At 38.2% G+C, this 25,900-nt stretch overlaps 1 protein-coding gene across 2 annotated transcripts; it reads right to left on the reverse strand.

Annotated features, from left to right (window-relative positions):
* Positions 1–3,197: 3,197 nt before the first annotated feature.
* On the reverse strand, positions 3,198–25,839 carry RAD51AP1 (RAD51 associated protein 1). Of its 2 annotated transcripts, none has more exons than XM_019756922.3 (9): positions 25,687–25,839; positions 23,402–23,451; positions 22,029–22,170; positions 19,574–19,683; positions 18,086–18,172; positions 17,419–17,574; positions 11,012–11,176; positions 7,052–7,123; positions 3,198–4,404 (listed from the first exon to the last, which is right to left on the reverse strand). In XM_019756922.3, the coding sequence occupies exons 1-9, from the start codon at positions 25,701–25,703 to the stop codon at positions 4,271–4,273; spliced, it is 933 nt and encodes a 310-aa protein (XP_019612481.2). In that variant the 5' UTR covers positions 25,704–25,839; the 3' UTR covers positions 3,198–4,270. The 2 variants fall into 2 exon arrangements, with proteins under 2 accessions (XP_019612481.2, XP_019612480.2); XM_019756921.3 differs by having other exon boundaries at positions 7,052–7,201; positions 25,687–25,838.
* Positions 25,840–25,900: the final 61 nt, after the last annotated feature.

Below are 25,900 nucleotides of genomic sequence, written 5' to 3' on the forward strand. Positions count from 1 at the left end.
TACTCAAGAGTTCTTGAATATTGAAAACAGTGGCTTTTTGCCTTCCCAGCACCTACTCATCTCCAGGCATTCATTTCAAACCCTCCTCATATGATGGAGCATCCAAGCACATACTAGAGAGTATTGTGATTATCCCTCTGTTTTCTAATTTTTTATGACCTCTCTTAAAGTGACTAGTTTTCTAGTCTAGACTATGTTGTAATCAATGCTAAGTCAGGCAGTGAGACCTTTATACCTCTCATCTGGTCACTATATTTCTATTAAAGCAGCCTAGACCAGTATTTGCTATCTTTTTAGCTATCACAACACACTCATGTTGAGTTTGAGGTCAGCTAAACCCCTTACTCGCAGCACTGAGTCCTCCCAAATCGGAGAAGCAGCATTCTAGCTAAGTTGCTGACAATATGGAATTGGAGAGAAAAACATCCGGGAAGAGTGGCTGGCACATTGCTAGACTCCTTTCAGGTTTCTCATTACCCTCTTGATAAGGACTAAAATAAGGAAGGCAAGTAAGACTCAAATCACAGAAACAGTCAGGCACAGTCCATGTTTGAAGAATTCCTTAGAACTCCTAGATTTTACATACCTACCACATGCAGGGGATTAAATCCCTCCAGCAAGACTGGTCACAAAATGATTTGTCATTTCATAGTTTGAATTTGCCATTTAAATGGCCCCATACTTTTGCCAAATCCACTGAATCCTGAACAGTGAAGCTTGAATTAAAATTGTTGCCCGTCAGTCATTTAAAACATGTCAGAGGGGTCACAAGTTTCTTAAGCCCTGAACTGGCTTTTGGACTTTTCAAACATAGCAAATACCACAAATTAACTACAGACTTTTAAAAAATCCCAAATCTTGCGTCATTCATACTCGTTTTAAGGAAAACAAATTGCTAACACGGGGAATCACCCCAGAGCGGCAGGTGCTACCTAAGAGGCAAGTTGCTTGGATCCACGCATGCCTTAACTCGCGTCACGGAGCGGGCTCCGGGTGGGCTCCGAGCTTGCAGGACTAAGGGCTGGGTCGGAACGGGCTGGTACCAGCCAGATCCTCCTCAACATGAAGCCAGTGGCCGGGGACTCCTTTCTGATCAAGGGGACAGGGCATGCAGTAAAGACAAAGACAGGGGGAAGCAAGTCTTGTGCCCCAAGTTGTCGGAGTCAAGGCTGAAAGCAGTTTCAGGGGAGGTCTTGTGAGTTCGCAAAAACCCATCTCTCCCCGCCCCCCACTCAGCCCGAAGTCAGCGATGCGACGTTCCATTAACAAAGTTTATCGATGTTGTTCTGCATCTGTTCAGAACAAGATCTAAACACCTGCCCCTTCCTCTCCGCCGACCCACAGGCCCCTTTCTTTTTTGTATTCTGTACCCCTTTCATTCTCCCCGCTCCCCCCACCTCCTTCCCCCATTGCCCCAGAAGCTTCTTCCCCTGGGAGGGCCGCCCCCACCTGGCTGGTTCGGCCTCTCGAGACCGCGAGCCCCAGCGGCCTCCTCGCCCTTACTTTGTTCCGGTGTGAGGGGCTGCATCAGGCTGGCGGTCTGCTCGGCCCCTGCGGGGGCTGGGACCACTAATCCGCCAGGTTCAGGTGGAGGACCACACCCTCCTCCCGTCGCTATAGAAACCATTTCCGCCCTTTTTGTGACTCGGGAGCTGAAAGGACTTAAGGCCCAAACCACCTTTCACATCAATCTAAAAAACACATCTCTTTTCTTCCTACTCCCATTCTCTTGCTCCAGTTCTTTCAAGTTTGGAACAAGAATTGAAGGACTTCCAGAGGGCAGAGAGATGACGAAGCAGACCAGATTCTGAAATTGTCCTTACCCACCTCCTCTTCAAACTTCGTGGTTAGCAGAAGCTCATAGCAAAAGTTCTGGATATAATGTATTCATCAGATGAACACCTTTTGAACACTTGGTTTTAAAAGCAGGAAAACCAAGGAAAGTTATAGTTGAATTACAGTAGCGTGGCCTGGAGGTACACATCTGGCCATGGAGGAAACAGACATGGAAATAATGCTTTTTGAAAAGAGCCATGTGTTCGAGGACAAGTAGGAATTAGCAACGTAAAGAAGGCAGGTAAGAGCCAGTCTGAAGGCCCAGGGCGCGGGGACTGCACTCCACCATGGGTGCCAGACAGGGTCGGCCAGATTTGAGATACCTTGTGAACAAAATAGATGAAGGTTTGCGTGGTGGATTTTCAGCAGAGGGGTCTTCAAGCTCAGATTTTATTTTAGAAAACTCCCGCTGGCAACAATAGTATAGAGGGTAAGCCAGAGTGGGTTAAGAATCAGGGCAAGAGTACCTGTTAGAAGCAGTAAGTGTGATGTTTTGGAGTAACGGACAGCAAGTCGAAGGAGAGGACGGTTTTGAACCGAGGAAATGGAACAGAGCTTGGTGATTGGATGTGAGGGTGGCAATGCCTCAGGTACTGAGTTTGCGGTCGTGCCATTTACTAACAGGAAACATAGCAGGGGGAAACACTGGGGGTGGGGGTGGTGTTACTGATTTAGTGATGAGTTCCTACGTCAAATATCAATGGACCAGGCAACAGGTCTTGTGCAGAGTAAGATGCAGGCTAAAGATTCTAACATGGCAGTAACTGTCACATAGGTGACCACTGGGGCTTGAAGTCACCTAAGCTTTAAAAAAGGAGGGTGGGGTTGGGGGGGAATGACGTGACAGAATATGACACTATGGTGGGAGGAGTGGATGTAGGTGACACAAAAGATTAGAAAGCTGCAAAACAGTGAAGAGCAGAGAGGGACATGGGGAGAAAATTATGAAACACTAGTGTTATGTGAGCCCAGGAAATTAAATGTATTAAGCAGAGTATGAAGAACAGGGTCTATAAGATGAGGTGAGAAAAATACACACTGGATTTGGAAACAGTAAGGTCACTAGTGCTTTCTGCAAGGCCAGTTTTAACAAACTTTATGGTAATTTTCAATAGAAACTATATAACACGGAGAAAACAGGTTCATCAAGCTGGTGCTAGATGATTAATCAATGATATCAGTACCTAATACAGGGTAAGCTCTTAATAAATGTTTACTATTGAACTGCACCATATATGGTATCTCAATATTGTGTAACTGGAAAACATGTTTTAAAAAGGGAATGGGGCGGGATAGATGAGGCGGTCGGTATATGACAGTATATAAATATACACTAGATAAGAAAAAAATGTACAATAGCAGTAAGCCAACACTCACTTTAATCATAATTCTAAATTACTTATTTTCACATTAACAGATATTTCTATAAACCACAAAGAACTGAGCTAAGTATAGTACATTTTTTAAAGAATTTTATTAAAAAGTTATTAGGAGCTGGTTGAAATTGTCACCATAAATATAAAATGTCTATTACTATTTTGATTCACAACAAATTCAGATCTAGGTTCCCTGAAAAGCTGTAGTATCTAATATCATAATAGGGATGACGAGGTACTGGACAGACACCCTCTAAAGCACTGACCATAAACAAAGTGATTACTTTAACAGCCAACCCTTTATTTTTACATCAGAAGCCTAATTTTTTTTTTGCCAAGCATTCATTTTATCATGAAATGTAGACAGAGACGGATGTAATTGTATCAAGGAAAAGAGCAGATCAAAACCTTTCGTTTTTATTAAAGGTTTTGACAATGAGGGCTTCATAAAATGTCAAGAAATTCTATTTGCTGTACAATAACCAGTTATTTCTAAGTAGGAGACATATGCCATATAGAAACTGTTTCAATGTGTAAAATAATTCTGAATTCTCATTATAAAAATATTTGGCTAAAATACAAAACATCTTTGCAATAAAACTGACAATGTAGCTTAAGTACAAGATTTGAGAAATGTCTCCTGGGAAAAATGGGAATGTTTCCTTTTGCCAGATAAACTCTGAACAAAGTTAAGGTGCCATAAATTAGACGAAACTAGAAAGAAACCTTCTGTTAATAGAAAAGAACAGCATGTAATGTACACTTCCTCCACGTCAAACTGACGACCACTAATGACAGTAAATTCTTATACGTAAGGAAAATAGAATATGCTCTTCAGAAGGAAATGACATTACAAGGTAATTCTTACAAACCAACCTCTTATTGAAGTTTCAATAGCTCTTCAGAGAACATAATCACAAAATGGGCAGAGATAATTTATATGACATTAAAGAATTCCTTTATATTACAATACCCTTTTCAAATACAAACACAAATCAAATATAAACACACTTGTAAAATTGTGATTCTGTTAATTAAACGTTTCTTTGAGACCACACTCAGCTACTAGCGACGTTTGGATGCAAAGGTTTAACTCGTGCTAATCTGGATAAGCCAAGGCGGAGACTCTGATTCGGAGACTTAACAGACACCCCTGCCTGTGGGCTGCTGCTGCTGCTGCTTCCAGATACCGCTGAAAGAAAACATACCACCTGATGCTGATAATATTAGAAACCTCCTAACAAACATAAATGTATACAGCAAAAAAAGCAGCTAAGGCTTATTCTGCTATGCAGGCTCTATGGAGTTATAAACAAGATTAAAAAAAAAAAAGGAAAGTAGTAAACGACAGAAAAAATACAGTATCACCTATCTTCAAACATCCCCAGAAGGCAAGGTAAAGATACCAAAACTTTAAGCATGAAAACTGAAATGGCTTAAGTTGGGAACAAATAACATTGATTGTAAAGGGATAAAGAAATGAATGCAATTGTAATTTCTAAAGTAGTAGAAAAATCTAATACATTTTTAAAACTCCTGCAATTTTTACACGTACTCCTTTGAAAGGATCTATTTTTTAAAATATTAAATAACTTTAAACAGGACAAATACTGTTTTTTATTTATTTACACTGGCTTCATTTATGCTCCCACTCTAACGTAATAATTATTTCCATCAAGTACGAAATTTCAAAATTTATCCACATAAGTGTTCATAGTTGATTATGCCTGTAGTCATAGTACAACTGTGTGTACTTTTTTCAAGGAAAGATTTATAAACATTCCCATGATTCTAACCATCCGATTTATCATTCTTAATTGAATGTATGTGCCATATATCAAATTCTTTCAACAAACTTTTAGGCTGTTTCTAGTTTCTCACAATTTTTCTATAAATAGTTATGAGAAGCTCACCACTTATTACTTTTTCTTCTTTTTAATTATTTTTTAAGAATAAATTCCCAAGACTAGTTTGTAGGCCAAAGCACAGGTTTATTTTTATAGCTCCTGTCAAGCTGTCCTATAAAGGGATTATAAATTCATAGAAAATAATTATGCCTGCTACCCCACAATCCAGAGTGTACTGAGTTATACTGTTTTATTATTTTCTAGTTTGAGAGGTATAAAGTAGTATTTTATTATTTCTCTAATTATCAGTGAGACTGAAATTCTTTTCATACTCACTTCTAGTTGTATTTCTTGAGGGCATTAGTATGTTTATGTCCTTGGCTAACTTTCCCATTGGGGGCTTGGTGGTCTCATATTTGTATAAAACAGGTAACTGACTGCCTACCTGAGGGTCAAATCTAGCTCGCAGATATATCTATACTGGGTTTTAAAAAACTAAAGAAAAAGTCAACTTTAAAAAAAATATGAGATTTCATATTAAAATCTGGATTTCTGGCTTCTTTTGAAAAACTCAGATCTGGAAATACCAGGCCCATAATCCTGCATGTGAACAATTAGAAAGAGCTGAGCAGCAACTGTTTCCTTCCAAAAAGGCCTGAGCTGTCAAGTCTGACAATCCCCGCTCCCTCAAGTTTATCACACGCCCCCATTCCCTCAGAGACATCACTTGCCCTACCCATTCACACAATCTGTAAGTACTGTGCGCTTTATGATATTAACTCTTTATCCATCATTCCATTATTTCCTTTTTTGTCTTTTTGATAATGCTACCTTTAAATTTCTACAGTCATTATATCATTTGTTTTCGATTTCTTTTGTTGGGAAATTACTAATTATTCTCAGAAGAAATACACTAAGGATTATCCTTTAAGTGATAATGGCATCATCATATCAGTAACTAATCTTCTTCCTTTCCTTCTCCAAAAAGCTTTTAAGTGCTCGTTAAAATCCTAGAATTTTTAAACCAGAAAGGACTTTAAATATTATGTAGTGCTTAATGTTTCAAATGATGAAATGAAGACTCCGAAATTAAGTAATCATGCAGTCTCAGGCCTGAATCTGTCTACTAATACATAGTTATTACTAAGGAGAATGACCACTGTGGACCAATCAAGAAATGTCACTGAAAAGAAGAAGTAAAGTAAACCTGAGTAGACTTGGAATGACTTAGAAAAGGAGAGGGGACAGATGAAAAAAGACATAATCAGAAAGAGGAGCCTGGATAGAGAGGCTCTGACAGAAGAAGACATACACTCTGTTTAGGGAACACAAAGATGTATCAGTTTCACTGGAAGAGAAGATTCATGTGGTTGGACAGGGAAAGTGTAGACAGAGCCAGGACTATTTAGGAAGCCACCAGTAGTTGGGGCAAGAAATGAACAGGGCCTGGATTCGGGTTTTAGTAATGTCAAGAAGGGTGAAGGTCAAAGAATTCTTGAAGCATCAATGAGACTTGTTGTGGAGCAAAAGAAAACAAAAAGAAGTCAAGTTTGTAAGAGCTGGAGGTTGCGTTTGCTAGGGCACTTGTTACCTGCCGGGATTCCCATGTACAGGCCCTGACACTTCAGGCTGTGGAGGTCAGCGGGTCGCGAGCAAACAGATTTGTTGCCAAAATCACGTATCAGGAACCTTAAATGTTACTTGCCTTTGTCACTGTAATTCTACTACTAGGAATTCATCCTAAGAAAATAATCAGGGATGTGCCCATACATTTCTAAAATAAGGATGTTTGTGCTTATTACAACTTTATAACATTCAAAAAAATACTAAACAACCTGGATGCTCAATATGAGGGAATGATAAATGATGAATGAATGCAAAACCTTTGTTTTGGAGAATATGTAATGATATGTGTAACATTGACAACTAGGAAAACCATCTACCAGTGGTAGTTCTCCAAGCCCGAGCCCTTGATCAATAAATATACCATACCTGGTGGGACCCACTTAGGTCTCTTGCTTTCAGCTGAAGGACTGCATATTTGTAATGGTTTCCTAGTGGCCTCTGAAGAAAGAGAAACTTTTTTCGGTGAGGGCTGAGATTCTGATTTGACAGCAGCTGGAGCAGAGTCTACTGAAGTCACTTATTTGAAAAATATCCATAAAAAAGTTTGTCAGGAAGATTAAGCCTAGTATATATCTGTAAAAATTATAGTAACATAATCTTCTAAAAATTAAAAAGGCAGTATCATTTTGAAAAACTTTTTAATCAACATTTATTGAAAGACTAAAACAGTCACCTTTTAAGAGCATTTATGTGCTAGGCAGTGTAACATGCAATCATATATGTTACCTTTAACCCTTAGAGCAACTCTGATACAGATACTACCATCACCACTGTCAGACAAGGAAACACAGAGGTTCAGCAATCTGCCTGTAGTTTGATTGCTAGTAAATGTTTGAACCAGGATTAGGAACCAGGTCTGACTCCCAAGCCCAAGTTCATTTTTCTAAACATTACACAACAGTGTCTCAGTGTGTCAGTGAGACAATACGAGGTCTGACAATTAAGTTTGCAAATTCATCCTAGAAAAAGTGCTACATACCTCCTTGTTGAATATCACTACGGTCACCTTCAAAGTACTCCCCCTGGGAAGCTATGCACCAACACCAGCACCTAGTACATCCTTCAAAGCAATTTTGGAACTCTTTTTCTGGAATACCCATCAGAGCTGTCGTTATATTACCCTTGATGTCCTGAATGTCATCAAAATGTCTTCCTTTCAATATTTCCTTTATCTTCGGGTAAAGAAAGAAGTCATTGGGAGCCAGATCAGGTGAGTAGGGAGGGTGTTCCAATACAGTTATGTGTTTACTGGCTAAAAACTCCCTCACAGACAGTGCCGTGTGAGCTGGTGCATTGTCATGATACAAGAGCCATGAATTGTTGGCAAAAAGTTCAGGTCGTCTAACTTTTTCACACAGCCTTTTCAGCACTTCCAAATAGTAAACTTGGTTAACTGCTTGTCCAGTTGGTACAAATTCATAATGAATAATCCCTCTGATATCAAAAAAGGTTAGCAACATTGTTGTAACAATTTTGTGAACTTAATTGTCAGACCTCGTATATTAGGCTCTAGGGTTACAAAGAATATAATTCATGAATCCTGCTCCCAAGGAATTCCTATGGTCCAGTCACTAGACTCTCGTAGAAAGGGCAGCACAGTAAAGATGTGCGCCATGCAGTATGGAAAGAGCTATGACAGACTCTAGAGGTATCACAGTAGGAGGGAACCCATAATCTGTGTATATTATCTACATAGATTTAGAAGTCATAGGGAGGTAGGTGGGTGAGGATAATTTGAGCCAAGTCAAGCCTGGAAGGTAAAGATGAGTTAGAGGAAGTTTCTCAGACAGAGCAGAGCATGCAAAACTGGCCGATGCAAGTTCCAGGGCGAGCTACTTGGCCAGTAAGGCTGGAGCAGGAATGGCAAGGGTAGGAAAGGGAAGAGATACAGACAGGGTGCAGATCACTGAGGAAGTGAAGGAGCCACGTAATTTTTCTCAGGAGGACCTGCATTTAGAAAACATCTTTCTGACAGAAGTAATGGCAAGTAGACCACTAGCAGGCTCTATGGTAATCTGGGAGAGGTGGTAAGGGCCTGCACTACGGGGGAGCATAGAGGGATTGGATCTCTTTTAGTACTCAGATGGGGGAAAGCAGTGGTGAAGATGAAGCAATCAGGACTTGCCAGCTCCTGCTGTGCACACCTGCTGGATGGTGACATTAACCCAGAGAATAAACACAAGAATGGGAGTAGGTGTTGGTTTTTTTGGGGGGTGGGGTGAAGGGAATGATGGGAAGAGAGGTGGACTATAAATTCCCTTTCAGATAATGCTTGCTTTGCGATCCCTAGGGTTATCTGAATGCATATGAACAGGAACGTTTTCACTATATCCTTTTTAATGTTAACATTCCTCTTCCCTACATCAGCACTGTCCGGCAGCTTTTCTGCGCTGATGGAAATGCTCTACATTCTGTGCTACGCAATCTGCAATTCCATAGCCACTAGCCTCCTGTTGTTCTCCAGCACTTGAAGTGTGGCTGGCAAAACCAAAGGACTGACGCTTACATTTTATTTACATTTAATTAACTTAAATGGAATATAGCTACATGTGGTTAGTGGCTACCACATCGGACAGCACAGACCTTGAAATTTTCTCTGTCAAGGGAAAAATTATAACATGGGCAAATGAAAGACATTACATTATTAGTGGAACTAGAAATATAATCCATCTTGCCTAATTCTTAATCCCATTGTTTAGGAGACAAATTTTACTTCCAATATTATATATTAAACTTCTTTGTGAAGCAACTTGCTCCAAGGTATACAGAAGACTTTATATGGTAAATTCCAACTTGGAAACTGAAATTTTATTTCCAGTTTTTAGTGTGTCTTAGGGAGGAAGCATAAACAAACATTTAAAGAAAACATAAAATATATTCATATTGTTAATGATTGTTTTCATATCACAGTTTGTGGTAGGCCCTGCACAAATGTCTACATCCTGATTCCCCAAACGTGTGTAGCAACGGGACATAGCCAACGTCACTAAGGGTCTTGAGGTGGGGAGATTAGCCTGAATGCTCTGGATGGGCCCGATGTACTCACTCACCAGGGTCCTTACAAGTGACAGTGAGAAGCAGGGGTGGGGGTAAGAATGATGTGATGTGAGAAAGCCTCTGACATTCCTGGCTGTGAACACGGAAGTGGGCCGCAGTCAAACACAGGCGGCCTCGAGCAGCTGGAAGAGGCCGGAAAATGGATTTTCCCCTAGAGCCTTCACAAAGGAACACAGCCCTGCTGATAGCTTGATTTCAGCCCAGTGAGAACCATTTTGAACTTGTGATATGCAGAATTGTAAATATACATCTGTAGTGTTTTAAGCCACTAAGTTCCTGGAAATTTTTTACAGCAGCAACTGGAAACTAATATACAGCTTTATCTCTAAAAAGCCCTGCATGTGAAATGTAATTTCTGGAGATGAGATCAATTTGTCAATTAAAAAAACACTAACTAAAACCTCTTTTATTCAGAATACAGTGGAGAGGAATATAACTGAATCAGCAGTTACTTCTTACTGCTTAGCAAGTACTCAGGACCATGCTATCAGGGCGAGGGCAACTGCTACTATTCATAAATGGAGTCTGAGTAATGGAAATTTTAGTTTCAAAAAGCATATATATTAAACAACTAAGACATAAATATATATATAGATATATATCAATAAGTAAAACAAATAACGTTAATGAAAGTTATGTTATAATAATTTACCATATATTGTGAACTCAAAAGCATCCTAACTTCTTTTACAAAGGAAACAGGTATTCCATGCTCAAGTCGTCACAAATTCCAAAAGTTTGCAAAAATGGTTTCTAACAGAAGTTGTTTTGAAAAAAACCAAAAGGCTCGAAACGTGGCAAAAGAGTTCTGAAGTGGAAGATTAAGTCAAGCATGAAATCAAGAAAGTAGAATCGTCAAAGTTCCCTGTTTAATGGTCTGGAGAAAATGTGGTCCAGTGGATAGGGCGTAGGCTCTGGATGGACAAACCTGGGTGCAAATTCTAGCCCCTCCCTTACTCCTAGCTGTAAGAATTCCAACAGATTATTTAGGCTCTCTGAGCCTCAGTTTCCTCACAGTATAATGCAGGTGACAACAGCTATCTCAGAGGGGGCTGTCAGTGCTAAAGGGAGGTGATACACAGGAAGCGCTAGACAGGTAGTGGAGCTCACTCCCCTCATCTGCTTTCTCCACCCACCCTGCTTTCTTTACACATCTTAACTAGAAAGGAACACTCACAAACTGTTAAGGAGAACAAAGGCAAATACAAGAAACACCTATTAAATAAACCAAATACATTTCCTTTATAAAGTGGTTTGGACTAAGCTTACCCAAAGTATTACATCTGGATTTAGGTTTCTTCTCTTTCTTTTCAACTGGGGATTTAATCTTCACTCCTTTCTTTTTAATTTCTTTAACTTTACTTTTTGTTACAGTGACGTCTGCATCATCATCTTCGCTCTCACTAAAATCAGAATCATTCTCAGAATCTTCACCTAAAACAGAAGAGTACACACTTCACCTTTGTTTTAAGAAGCAAGGCTTCTATGGCCTTGACTTTTCTCTGGCTTTGGCACACTCTTGTGCACCTCTGTGCTGAGCCATTGCCAGCGGCAAAACACTGCCATGATGGACAGCAGGCTGCCTGGGTGTGAATCCTGGCCCGTCCACTTACAGGTTGTGTGACCTCCGACAGGTCGCTCACCCACGGCACTGTGCCTCAGTTTCCTCTGTATAAAATGGAGGTAACCAGAAAACCTACATGTGCGGATTAACTGAGTTAACACAGGTCAGGCATGTAGAATAACACCTGGCATACCGCAAGCAAAGTAGAATTGTTTGCTATTACTATCGTCATTGTAATTTCCTATCAGTAATCTTTATTTCCGATTTTACCAGTTTAATTCAGTAACTTTTGAAACGAATGGTAGGGTATAACATTAGCTACTCTTTCAAAATGATGACCTTGATGATAATAATAACGGTATACCTTCCTTAATCACATAAACTTCAACATTCTAGAATAGAAAAACATTGGGAATTGAGGAGCAGGGACTAACCATACAACAACCTTAACAGACTAAACAACATAAAATATTTTTTAAAAAAATGATAATCCTATATGATTTCATTTGGGACACACCTCTAATTTCCCACAAACTCTTTTCTGGCCTCCATGGGGTGATGTAAGCCAGTGAAGTAATATGTTCAGTAGGCACACCTGCTCTGGAAAAAAGGATGGAGAATACCTGATAGATAAGCAGGACATGCTTATTGCAGAAGATATAGACCACAATGAAAAGTATTAAGGAAAAAGAAGGCCTGCGCCCTGATTTTACCACTCAGAGATAACCACTGTTATGCCCACCATATATAATATCTTCCTATTCATCTATATGAAATATATTTTATATAAAAATACATATATGAAAAATTTTAAACGTACATAATAGTAGATAATAACTATTCAACAATCTCAGTATTTTGGTGCTTTTGTTTCATCTCTCTCTCTTTTCTTCTTTTCTCTTCCCTGTCTGGCTTGGAGTATGTTAAAATACATCTGAGGTATCGTGTCATTACACTCCTAGATTCTTCAGAATGCATCTCTAAGAAACATGGACTTCTTTAAAGAAAACAATGTCATTATCATACCTAACAATGTTAACAAGTGTTTTGGTGTGTCATCTATCCAGTCCATATTAATCACTTTCAATGTAGAGCAATATCCCCAACCATGTCCTTGACTTGTTGAAATAACCAAGTCAGTTGTTCTATAAAATGTCCCACATTCTGGATTTGTCTGTTTACTTCCTCATGGTGTCATTTAATTTACTCTTGCATTTTCTGTGAGCTGGAATTTTCTGAAGACTCAATTAGAATCAGGCTCACCTTCTTATTATTTAGGGGGGACAAGAATACACTTCCTGGTGATGCTCTGTACTTCGTGTTATATCATATCAGAAAGCACATAATGTACGGTTGTCCCACTCTGTGTTGGTTCAGCTGATGCCAGCCTGAATTCTCCATTGTAAAGATGCTCATCAGCCTTCCATTGATGATCTTTGCCTAAATTAACGATGGTCATTATGATCTTCAAATTGTAATTTCCTTATTCTATCATTTTTTCCACAAATAAAATTTTTAAAAAACAAAAGAGTAATCAACCCACATATTCACATAACGATTACTATGTTATATAGAATAAGGCCAGCAGATCACACAAAGACTGTTACAAATGGTACCTTGCAAAATCAAGTAATTATTTCTGGAGTCCTAAGAGGATCTAGGTTCAGGGACGGCAAGTAGTAGGGAAGTGTCTCCAAAATTTCGGAATATAAAATCTAGGACAGTTCTGGTATTGCATGTGTTTTTGGCTTGAGAGGATAAATAGTAGGAACTGGGCAAAACTCTACTGAACACGTTTATCTAAAGATGGGGTCCAACTGAGCTTTATGAGTTAATGGAGAAAGCAGTCTAAATAATCTGGAGGTGGGAAGATGGACCCCCCAGAATCCCAAGTCATCAGCATACCGTATTGGAAAATCTGGAAGGCCCAAACACTTAGGTTATAGATTCTGGGAATATTTAGATGTCCTTAACAAAAGTCTAATGTTCTCTGCAATTTTCACTTTTTTTTTCCCAAATGAAGGTCACAGATGACCCTTTCTCTTCTTATCTAGGTTGAGCTGATGCTGGGGGAAAGCTCTGACATGTTACCTAAAGAAAAGGAGCCTGCTCCAAACTTGAGGTTGTGTGAAATGATAGTAGCACATTCAAGTATAATAAACAATCACCTTTGAGGGGATTGGAGAGTTGTTAGTCATTCTGGGCTTAGGGTGAATGAAAATAAACTGTTGCTCCTTAAAGTTCACTAAGCACGGAGGAATATGTCTGTCTTTCAATTTAAGGTAAAGCAGGATTGGCTGGAGTAGATTAAGGAGGTTTACACGGCCGGAAGACAGTGTAAGGCTTTTGTACTTCTGGGGTGGGGGACAGAAAAGGAGTCAGAAAGTTAGAGAGGCAAGGCAAAGTTTTTGCTTAAAGCTTAGTTTGTATATCCACAGTGGAGGCTAGATGGCAGTTCTCACTCTCTCAGCTAATGAGCTAGCTCCCTGTAAGGGTTGAAGGACTGCTTCTCAGGGCTGGACCATATGTATTTTATAGGGAGAATAGCCATACTTGGAGTTTAGTGCAAACCATAATAATGTACTATGGAAGAAAACCAAATCAGCTGTGAAAGAGCTAGAGGAGAAGCAGTCATTTTAGTCCACAAGTGACACGAAGGTGAGAACTACTGCATCTTGCACAACAGAACCTAAGAATGTTTAAGTATCTACTACAACATAAACCACCAGCATTACTTTCTCCCAATGTCCTATCCGGTCTAACGTCCAAGAATTCAGACATTCCATTTATTGATAAATTATTTTTACCACAATGGCTTCCTGTTGTGATTACTGTCCTAATTACAATAGCAACCCTCATTATCAGAATTCACGATAAAATCACCATTTGACAACCACATTTCCCCCAAACAACTATAGGTCCTGAATCTGTCTAAAGGAAGAATAATTTCCAGTTAGAAATAATTTTTGCAGTCCTCATATCCATCATAACTTCAGAGCACTCATATTTCAATAAATGTTTTCCTTCCTACTTGTGTTTTCCATATCATAAATCATTGTTCACCTGTACAAAACTTAAAAAACTATACTTCTCTCAAACCTCTGGCTCGTATTTCATCTCAAAAATATTTCCTTATGTAGAATTGAGTAACAACCTGGAACCAAGCTATTTACTTTTGAAAAATGATTTCCTTTAAAAAGCTTTTGAATTTTGGTAAAACACATAATATAAAATTTACCATTTTAACCTTTTTTTTTTTTTAAAGATTTTATTGGGGAAGAGGAACAGGAGTTTATTGGGGAACAGTGTGTACTTCCAGGACTTTTTCCAAGTCAAGTCGTTGTCCTTTCAATCTTAGTTGCAGGGGGCACAGCCCACCATCCCTTGCAGGAGTCGAGGAGTCGAACTGGCAACCTTGTGGTTGAGAGCCCACTGGCTCATGTGGGAATAGGCAGCCTTCAGCGTTAGGAGCATGGAGCTCCAACCGCCTGAGCCACCAGGCCGGCCCTATCTTAACCATTTTTAAGTGTACAGATCAGTAGTGTTAAATACGTACCGTGTTTCCCCAAAAATAAGACCTAGCCAAACCATCAGCTCTAATGCATCTTTTGGAGCAAAAATTAATATAAGACCTGGTATTATATTATATTATATTATATTATACCCGGTCTTACATAAGATCTGGTATTATATATTATACCGAGTCTTATATTAATTTTTGCTCCAAAAGATGCATTAGAGCTGATGGTCTGGCTAGGTCTTATTTTCGGGGAAACACGGTATATTTAAATTGCTGTGCAATAGACCTTCAGAATTTTTACAGCTTGCAAAACAGTGATTCTGCACCCATTAAACAACTTACTTTACCATTCTTTCCCCCCCCAGTCTTTGCTAACAACCATTCTTCTTTCTGTTTCTATGAATTTGACTATTTTAGATCCTCATATAAGTGGAATCACACAGTATTTCTCTTGTAGCTGGCTTATTTCACTTAACATAAGGTCCTCAAGGTTCGTCCAAGGTGTAACATGTGACAGAATTTCCTTCCTTTTTAACATTGAATTAATACTCTACTGTATATATAGATCACGTTTTACTTATCCATTCATCCGTCCATGGATATTTGGGTTGCTTCCACCTCTGGGCTACTGTTAACAATGCTGCTATGAATGTGGGTGTGCAAATATCTGAGACGCTGCTTTCAATGCTGGATCATATGGTAGATCTATTTTTAATTGTTTGAGTAACTGCCATACTGATTTCCAATAGCGGGTGCATCATTTTACAATTCCACCAACAGCGCACAAGGATTCTAATTTCTCTACATCCTCACCAACACTTATTATTTTGTTTTTTTGACATCCTAATGGGTGTGAAGTGATATTTCATTGTGGTTTGGATTTACCTTTCTCTAATGATCAGTGATATTGAGCATCTTCTCACACGCTTTTTGGCCATTTGTGTATCATCTTTGGAGAAATGTCTATTCAAGTACTTTTAAGAGCAAATGGGCAATTTTAAAGTCAGTATCCAAATCATGATTTTCATAAAACTTCCTATTATAAAATGGTTCAGGAGACATTACCGGACATGGGAATGCAAATAACACAATGCTATTCTTTTTAAATATCTATACCTCTAAACATAACCCATGAATTCCATAAACCCAGCAAATAAACACGTGATTTCACTTCCACTTAGATAGCAAACATTCTGATCCTTTATTAAAGATAAATTAATTTCATTAGTGTGCTAAGTAGTCTGTCAATAACTTTAGAATTGCTTACTGATTTCTCTGACAGGCATGCATCAAAAATAATGATACTACCATGCTGGGGGTGCTACAATTATGCCTAGAAAAGACACTGAAACTGCCAAGGAGTTATTTTGACTACACTGTTTCTTTTGTGTTGTTTTTGGTATTATATTAAGTAACCGTAAGTTGGGAAGCATTTAGTCCATGCTTTGCTATGCTTCTTGAGGGTATTCTCTTTCACTGGCTCCTGCTTTTTGTGCTCCACTTACATTAGTGTTTTTCAAAGTAAGATCCATTGACCAACTGCCTTGGGATCACCTGCATCACGTAGAGGGGCAGGTCTGGGTTAAAAAGCAGACTTTTAGGCTCTATCCTGCTTTCCCCGTCTTCGTAGCTCTTCTATGACACTTGACAAATTATGTACAACAGGTCCTCGAATAATGTCAGTCTGTTCAACGTTATTTCGTTATAAGGTTGATTAGATGCCATAGGAACTTAATTCTTGTTTATATCAACAATTAGCCTATGGTAAAATTGGTTTTGTTATATAGCGTTTCACTTAAAGTCACAGAACCTGTCAACGACGCTACGTGAGAACTTACCAATTTGATTATTGTCCATGTCCTCTCACTCAAATTTAAGCTCCTGGAGGGAGCTGATTTGCTCACTGCTGTATTCCTAGTGTCCAGAATACAGTGCACATAACAGGTACTCAAATACTTGTGGAACAAATGCTGATGAAGAAATCTGTTATTGTTTGTTGACAGCATGTTATAATCTATCAAAATATAGCATCTGATTTGGCATAAATTTTTGCATTTATTCATTTTAATTTTTAATTAATATGTCATGATGTACTGTCAAGGTCACTATGCTTCCTATTTGTCCTAAGTTCTGAGTCTGAAAACAACTGTCACAATAAAGGTTTCCTATCACTTCTATCCAAAATATTTTCGTGGTTTTCTACTACTTACAGAAAAAGTGTACACTTCTTAGAATGGGCCGGAGACCCCCATGGTTCAGTGCCAGCCTGCCTCGTGAGCGGCTCCTACAACATTCTTCCCTGCGGGGCTCACTGAACTCTCACCCGGGTACTTGCCTGTTCCACTGTTCATGCCTATCAGTCAGAAATGCTGCTTTTCCCTGTAGTTTGCCTAAATGCTACTCATTTTCCAAGGCATGACTTAAAGGTCACCTCCAGATAAAGCTTTTCCCCAAATGCAATTTAACCATCCTGTGTGTTCCTCCAACTTGCACACACCACATATTTAGCAGAGTGCTCTGAATACATTAATGTCTCTTAGAACATTTCACTGAATTTCCATAGGATTAATTTTGAGGTAGGATATCACTTACTAGTTCCAAAGTCTGGTTTGGAGTCATCAGCACTATCGCCATCACTGCCTTCCAGAAGAATCTTCCTTTGTTGTACCCCAGCTTTAGATGCTGCTTTTCTTTTTCTTTTCCCTCGAGCACCATGCAAATCATCTTCCTCAGTAATCTTATCCAAATCTTCAGGGGAGGTATAAAAATCAATGGAAAACTTTTTGTGACAGGCAATATTTAAAGAGCTGAGAGTAGACTCCTATTCAGTCTGCTGTTTTTATTGGCCCAGCTTCATCCCTCCCCGGCTTCTAGTAATAGACCACATAGCCCAACCTGGGCCAACTATAATACATCAGTCTCCTGGCAACACAGTCTAGTTGAAGGATAAGTCCAAGACCCAAAATGAGAGTCTCTCCCCAAGAATTTTCAAACTGGAGCTGGGAAGACACAGCCCCTTTCTTCAGTGGTCAACTGCTGTCGATTATAAGCCATGGGTAGTCACGACCCTTCACCAGGGAAGAAACTGGGTCTACAGTAAAAGAAAACTAAAACAGAAAGAAACAAAGGCGAGAGATGAAGGGCACCTTGACAAATGTAAAGATCTTGGTTCTAGCCACAGTTTTAGAAATTTAAATACAAATTTGAAAAACAGCATTGTTGTAATAAATAAATATTATTATTACTATAAAAAACTTACCTAAATAATCACTGGCTACACTGCAATTGGAGATATGGGGAGACTTATCCATTGTTTCTATTTTACTATTGCTGCATTTTTCAGTGCCTAAATATAAGGAAGAGGTAAGAAGGAACAGGTGTTCATTAATCAACCAATGTCTAGAAGTAGGAAGATTAGTGCTAAAATGTAATAGCATCCAGATACAGATAAATGATTTAAACTCAAACTAGGACAGTGACTTTACTTGGAGAGGCTAGCATATTTTTAGGAGTTTGGGCTCTGAAATGAAACAGTTAATCAGACTTAAGTTCAAATTCAGGCTCTACTGCTTAAACTGGCTTATATGACTATGGGAAAGTTGCTTATCCTCTCTAAGACTTAATTTCCTTGTCTATAATACGGAAATAAAAATAGTGTGGGGATTAAGTGGGGTTATTGTGGGATATGGAAATTGCTTATTGTAGTACCCAGCACATAGGAAGTCAATAAGTATTGACTATTATTTCTGTGTAGGCAGGACCATGCTTTTACTAACATAAAGGCTCTTCAATCAGTATAATAATCTTAAAATGATCTAAAGTGTTTTAAGAAGGCTTTAAGTCATGATAATTGGTACTGTTAAGTCCCAGTGTTACAAAGTGCTTTATTCTGTGAGAAGTGTTACTTCCAAGGAAATCCTGCTATACATTCCACAGCCTCTTACGGGCAAGAGATGGATTTCATTTTCTCAATTTTAGATATAATTTATGACAATTCACTTTTTTAAGTTTCTTTGATTCCTCATTACCAAAAGGTCCCCTAATCAACACTGTCTCATTTATTTTCAAATAGGAGGCAATACTGATTTAAATATCTATACACCTAAATAAACTAATGGGCTAAAAATATCTCCAACATAAAGGAAGTTAAACCAAAACAATTTAATTCAGAAAGCATTTTAGCAGTTTGGATGTCTTTTCCAGGAATAACTTCTGCATATCCAGAATATAAATAAGTATTGACATCTGCCGCAGTCACCAGAAAAATCAAAGGAGAAAAACCCATAGAGAAATCCAAAAATCATATATCCCTTAAGTCTACTGAGCTTGCCAACCAAATTACTACCTTTAACCTTTGTAAATAATAAAAATTACCATCATTAGGTCATGTTTAACTTGAATTTTGAGAGAACGGAGGTGGATTGTTACGATTGTACAGATTAATGCATTTGATCAAGAAATTAAATTTTCACTGTATACAAAAATGTAATCTGAATATCCCCAAGCTCACAGGCCAGGTCCATCCTCAAGCTCACTTTGGGTGTTAAGCAGAGATGTATGTATGTATGTATGTATGTACGTGATTTATGCAGCAGAATAAACTGAATCCAATCATACCCTCTGCAAATTGTGCCATTTATGGTCCAAAGTATTAAAATTGTACTCTTTCCTCTGGGAAGTCTCATCCAAAGAAATTATAAAAGCAATAAGAAAGTTAGAAAGATAAATATATAGAAAATAAAGTTACTTTTATCTTGAGACTCCTCCACATCAATGATGACTGTCGGAAGTTCCTTCACTGATAATGCCAGTGCGACTTCCAAGTCTCTCTGGTAGAGCTTGTCATCTAAAGCCATCCTGGAGTAGATACACAAATAATAGTGAGTTTTTTTAAATGATCAATCTCAACTAAACAGAAAAATTTGAGATTTTCCTGCATTACCATTTAAGAGTTGCTAACCTCACAAAAATGTTTTTAAATGATAATCATGATCCTCATTGACTTTTAAGGATGAGACTTCTAAAAGGTAGCAATGTCATGTTGTATCTAGCATAAGAGATTTGACATACGTGCTGTTGCACTTACTGTTTCCTTTCATTGTAATGTCTGTCCTTACCACCAGCTCACCCATGTGGGAAGCACCTACCTGCTCAACCTGGAATAAGACTTGGCTCACAGGTCACTTTTTTTTTTTTCACTTAGAAATGACCTCTCACACCTCCTCAGACAGCTATTATAGGTCTTATATTTAATTTAAAAAAATGTTTTTACATCTGTTTCTTCCAATCTAGACTTCAGCAAATAGTTCACCAGGTACTTACTGTGTATGAGGCACTGCACTACATAGGACACGAAGGTCCATCAAGGAGTCTGCCATTAATGAGGCGGGTAGAGAAATAAGACAGACTAATAATTATCCCATATAAGCAGATTATGTCTCCTGTTCAAGGTGGTCAAAAGTGCTATGGTGTGTAAGAGGAAGAGAAATCAAAAATAGAGAAGGTTGCATGAAGGAGGAAATACTGAGATGTACCTTGAAGGATTTCTTATTTTTCTAAAACAGCAATTTTACTGAGATATAATTCATATAGCATTAAATTCATCCTTTTAAAGCATACAATTCAGCAGTTTTTAGTATATTCACAGAGTTATGAAACCATCACCATTACATAATTTCAGAACACTTTCAACACCCCAAAAAAGAAATCCTGTATCCATTAGCACTCACTCCCCAGCATCTGGCAACCACTAAACTACTTCCTGTTTCTATGGACTTGTCTACTCTGGACACTTCACAGTAATGGAATCGTCCAGTATGTGGTCTTCTGTACCTGGCTTCTTTCCATTGGCATAATGCCCTCAAGGTTCATCCATGTTACAGTTCTATCAGTACTTCATGTCTCTTTATTGCTGAATAATACTCCATTGTATGGATAGACCACATTATCCTTTCATCAGCTGACAGACATTTGGATTGCTTCCACCTTTTGACTATTATGAGTAATGCTGCTACATTCATGTACAGATATTTGTGTGGGCATATGTTTTCATTTCTCTTGGCTATATGCCTAGGCTGGGTCATACAATAACTCTGTGTTTAACATTTTGAGAAACTGCTACTCTGTCTTCCAGTGTAGCTGTTCCATTTTACATTTGCAGAAGGAATGCATGAAGAATCTCCAATTTCTCCACACCCTCCACAGCACTTGTTATTGTCTGTCTTTTTTATTATGGCCATCCTAGTGAGTATGAAGTATTACCTCACTGTGGTTTTGATTTGCATTTCCTCGATGGCTATGGATGTTGAGCATCTTTTCATGTGCTTATTGGCCATTTGTATATCTTTTTTGGAGAAATGTCTACTCAAATCTTTTGCCCATTTTAAAAATTGCATTATTAGTCTTTATTGTTGAGTTGTAAGAGTTCTTTAAATATTCTGGATACAAGTCCCTCAATTATATGATTTGCAAATATTTTATCCCATATGTGGGTATTTTCACTATATTTGAAATATAGTGAAATGATCAAAAACAGAAATTAAAAACAAAATAGAGAGAGAAAAGTAAAGAGAATGACATGGACTAAGTTTCTCTATGTTAATTAACTTTTCTCATACTTGTAGCAGTAAACCATCACATGACCCATGATCCATTTGTTAATATCCCTCTTCTGCCCATCTCCTCTCCACACGACAAGTTTTGGGCCTCTCAGGGCTTCCTTCCCTCACTCTCTTCTCTGTTGGTGTTAACTAATGGAATCCCAAAGTTAGTCTAAATATTACAAGATCTTCTCATTGCTGGACAAGTCTCAACAATATAAAGAGAAAATATTTTTGTTCTGCAGAAAAACACATGGTTTTAAATTTTATAAAACTGTCCTTACAAATGTAATTTTTAACAAAGTAGTTTTGTGAGACTTGACTTCAGAAACAGGTATGGGGTCGTGTAAAAGTAAGTTATAACTTCAGAACTTTACAAGTATGATTGTCTTAATATTTAAATGGGTATTTCCTTACATGTTTATGAATTTCTTTAAGTCAGAAAGTCAGAAGAGGATTAATGGTACATCCTCAGTCTCCTACAGGCACTAAATAAAATAACACCTATGGCTCTGCTCGAGCTCTAATTTAAACCAGAAGCCGCATCTGTCTCTCTTTTAACACATCTAATGTCAGGTATTCACTGTATGTCTTACCTCTCACCTTTTTTTAGGGGTTTTCTCTTGCAATGGGATATCTTCTTTCTGGAGATTCTTCAGTTTAGGTGTTGGTTCTTCTAGTTTTAACTCCTTTGGTGCTGTTCTAGATTTCTTAGTTAAATGTCCAGTTGCAGAAACAAAATCATCTATTTATGTGTGAATTAAAAATAAAAGAATATATGAAATTCCTTCTTCTAAGTAATAAATAAATACAATTTTTTTTAGCAGTTGAAATTCATTACAGTGGGTGTTCAAGTTTTAAAGATTAAGCAAATTGTTTAATTTCCATAATTTAAAAAATGTTGGTATACTGTCTTTATTCTCACTCATGTTTTTCAACTTTGTTTTAGTGGCCTTATTTATTAAAATATCAACATATCAAAAACGAAGTCACTGATATAGTTCTGTTCATACTCAACATAAAACTACTGCTTTAGCTTTTAAAGCTAAAAGCAGCATGTATCATGTATGCATGACACAGGTATGCATACTTTCAGGATACATGTAGTACTAATCACATACTTTAGCATTTATTAGTACATGTTGTCTCTTTTATGCTTCCTCATGGAGAAATATAACTTGTGATTGCCTCAGTCTCTACCCCAGTGTCTATAACACAACTGGCAATTTATAAATATTCGGTGACAGACGGATGACAGTGATAAAAAGCTGCAAATTATATTTTATAGTATTTTCTCCTAAGTCTTACACACATTAAGGCTGTGCCCAAGGCAGAAAACAGATTCCTTCAAACCTCAGAGTTCCTAAGCATTTGACTCACAGAAAGCTCTGGTGGTCTGAGAAATACAAAACCTACTTCAAAGTGAATGTAATCTAGCCCAATGTTTCTTAAGCTTTTTGACCAAAGTTGTCTTAATAACCTATATATATATATATATAAATATATAACCCAATAGGGTATACACAGTTTAAGCCTAACCTTTCTTCAAGGTCTTAGTGTATAATTAATGGGGATTTCACATTATATTCTGTAACACATTTGTGCCTCAAAAAAGTGTGTCCCTTCCTAGGGGAAGGGAGAGGAGACAAACCTCACCTTGAGAAACATGGTCCTAGAGTAATTTTGACCTAAGGAAACATTTCACCTGGATCTATTCATTTATTACTTACCTACATACTTCTTGTCAGTATAATTATCAGCGTAATTATCCCAAATGCTTAAAAATTATTTTTGCAGACCTACCTCTTATGCAATTGGGTAATATGTTCAAATATATATATATACACACACACATATATATAATATGTAAATATGTAATAAATAAATATAAAATATAAATATATATATGTCTCATATACATTTCTGAGGAAACAAATTTGCAAATCTTTAAAGTAAAAATAAGAATCTCTATTTACCATCACTGTCGGAGTCCTCAAACTGTGAGTAATTGACCGGTTTTCTATGCCTATGATCAAAACAGAAATTTTTCATTTATACAAACATCAATTTTCTCACCCCAATCCTTAAAACCATTGTCTTGAGTAAAGAAAAATGTGTTTGTATTCTCTTGAGAATACTTAAACTTAAAACACGAATTGGATTTTACAGGGATTTAACATTAGCTGAAATAGTTATTTGATATGCCTGATAAGAAAAAAATTAATTCAGATAACCCACAAAGTTAAAATAATCAATATAGTTAAACACTTACAATTTATATACTGTTTAATTGCTGTTGGGCATTTAAAAGTTTCTATTGTACGTATTCTTTTGTTTTATATGCGCATTCTGTCTTCCTTATTATAAACTTGACACTAAAAGCCATTTTCTTTTCTTTTTTTAAATCTCACCACAATACTAAATAATGTTCTGTATGCAATGGGCATTTAAAAAATGGCGAGTGACTTTGTATTTGCCACCTGAAACGAATCTTTATACTACTTTAGAGGACACTAGAAGAAATTCTGAGATTGAATAATAGTAAAATAAAATCAAAACTCTTTAAAAAAAATATGCTCAACGATTAAGCTATAATGATATAATTCTTACTGTTTATCAAGCACATTCTCTCTTTTTCACTCTGAATTGTAGCAATAAAGAATACGACTACTTGTACAGTTCGGTGCCACCTGCCTTGTTCGTGCTAAGGTGCCAGTCATTTGACCATCACTGCTGTGCCAATAACAGAACAATAAAAAAAGCAAGTAATGCCTTAGTATTATAATGAAAATAGTTTTGACCACATGAACCTCCCAAGAGGGTCTCAGTGACCTGTAGGGGTCTGCAAACCATACTTTGACAAGCTATTCCAGACAAAGGTATTATGTATTCGCTGCTTGGATGTTCAATACCCATTTCAAAATTAACATGCTCAAAACGGAACTCTTGATCCCCCTCTGGACTTGTTCCTTTAACTAGTCTGCCACACTTCAGTTAGTAGAAAGATCATCCATTCAGTAGCTGAGGCTAAAGTACTGTGAAGTCATTCTTGATTCTTTTTTTCCCTTGCTTCCACATCTACTGCATCAGCAAGTTTTGTAAGCAGTTCCTCCAAAATATATCCCAAATTCATGTGTCCCATTCCATGTCCACTCCAAACATTACCCAATGATACAATAGTCTAATTGGTTTTCCTGCTCCCCTTCTGGTTATCCCGTCTGCCATTCATTCTCCACCAATAGCTGCAAGCAAACTTTATAAAACCAAAATTAGATTTCTCTCCTCTATTAAAAACTCTCCCCTGACTTCCCACTGAACATAGAATAAAATCCAAACTCCTTTCTATCTAAAGCCTACAAGCCCTCTCTGCTCTGGTTTTTGCCTATTTCTGTAACCCAATCCCCCACAATTCTCCCCACTGCTTGGAAATGCTACAGCTTTCGTGGTTTTCTTTCTGTCCCTCGAACATGGTCAAGCTCAAGGCCGTGGCTCTTGTTCCCTTTACTTTACCAGGATTCCCCCAGATTTTCATTGGCTAGTTCCTTCTTGTCATTCATGCTTCAGCTCATGTGTTATCTCCTCAGAGAGGCAACACCTATTTAAACTAAGGTTTTCTTCCTTCTTACTCTCTCTCACATTCCGATGTTTATTTTTGGTCCCCTAACCTCCCCCCGTGACTAGAATGTAACCTATATTATATTCCATCACTTTACTAAATGAATGGCTGACCCTACACCTCCATAGCACTCAACTGTGGTTAAGTAGAGGAATAGCTTCAAATAGTATAATGGAAGCACAGAGGATTTGGAGCCAGGTGGCTGAGGTTTGAGTATTATCCTGCCACTCACCAGCTTTGTGACTCAGGTAAATTGGACTTTAGGCCTAGAAGTTTAAATAGATAAGATAGGGATACCTACACTGCTGTTATCAAATAACTACATAAGTAGGAGCTTGGTGCAACGTAAAGTGCTGTTCGTACGCTACTATACAAGGTCTTATCTGAATGGGGTGGGTAAAGAAACGGCAATCGCTGCGGAGGGAGGAAAAGAGAAGGGAAAGGCTAGAATGCTAGGATACTTCTGGAGAATGGATGGCCCTCAGTGGAAACTGGACAGTTTCCCAGTTACCGTCCATCCCACCGCACCATCGCTACCCTCCGTCCTACTCGTCCCTTTCCCCTCAATCGTGTGTAGGTGAGGCTGACTACAGCGTCTTCCTCCTCTTTCCTCCACATCCCCGCCTGATGTCTTGAATTACTCACCTCACAGGCCGCACCATGGCTCCCTTCAAGCCTGGATACTTGCAGCTCTGATGTTCTAGTTGGCAGCAGTGGCGGTTTCAATTCCCGCCCAAAAACAGACACCGGAGCTCTCCGCCCCCTGCCATCAGTCCTCCAATGATTACCAGCCATCCTTACCGGCGCGCATGCGTTCTGAGAAGAGCTAATTTGTTCACTCCCTTCCCCCAAGACATTG

Source organism: Rhinolophus sinicus, chromosome 1 (genome assembly GCF_057876585.1).
Source record: "Rhinolophus sinicus isolate RSI-liver-muscle chromosome 1, RSI-T2T, whole genome shotgun sequence".
NCBI lineage: Eukaryota > Metazoa > Chordata > Mammalia > Chiroptera > Rhinolophidae > Rhinolophus > Rhinolophus sinicus.

Coding starts and splice junctions, on each gene's coding strand:
- RAD51AP1 (XM_019756921.3), bottom strand. Junction 19,684..22,028: donor GAGAAAACCCCTAAAAAAAG/GTGAGAGGTAAG, acceptor TATCTACTCCAG/GATGGCTTTAGATGACAAGC. Junction 4,405..7,051: donor ACCTAAGTGGGTCCCACCAG/GTATGGTATATT, acceptor GTTTTCTTTCAG/CGGTATCTGGAAGCAGCAGC.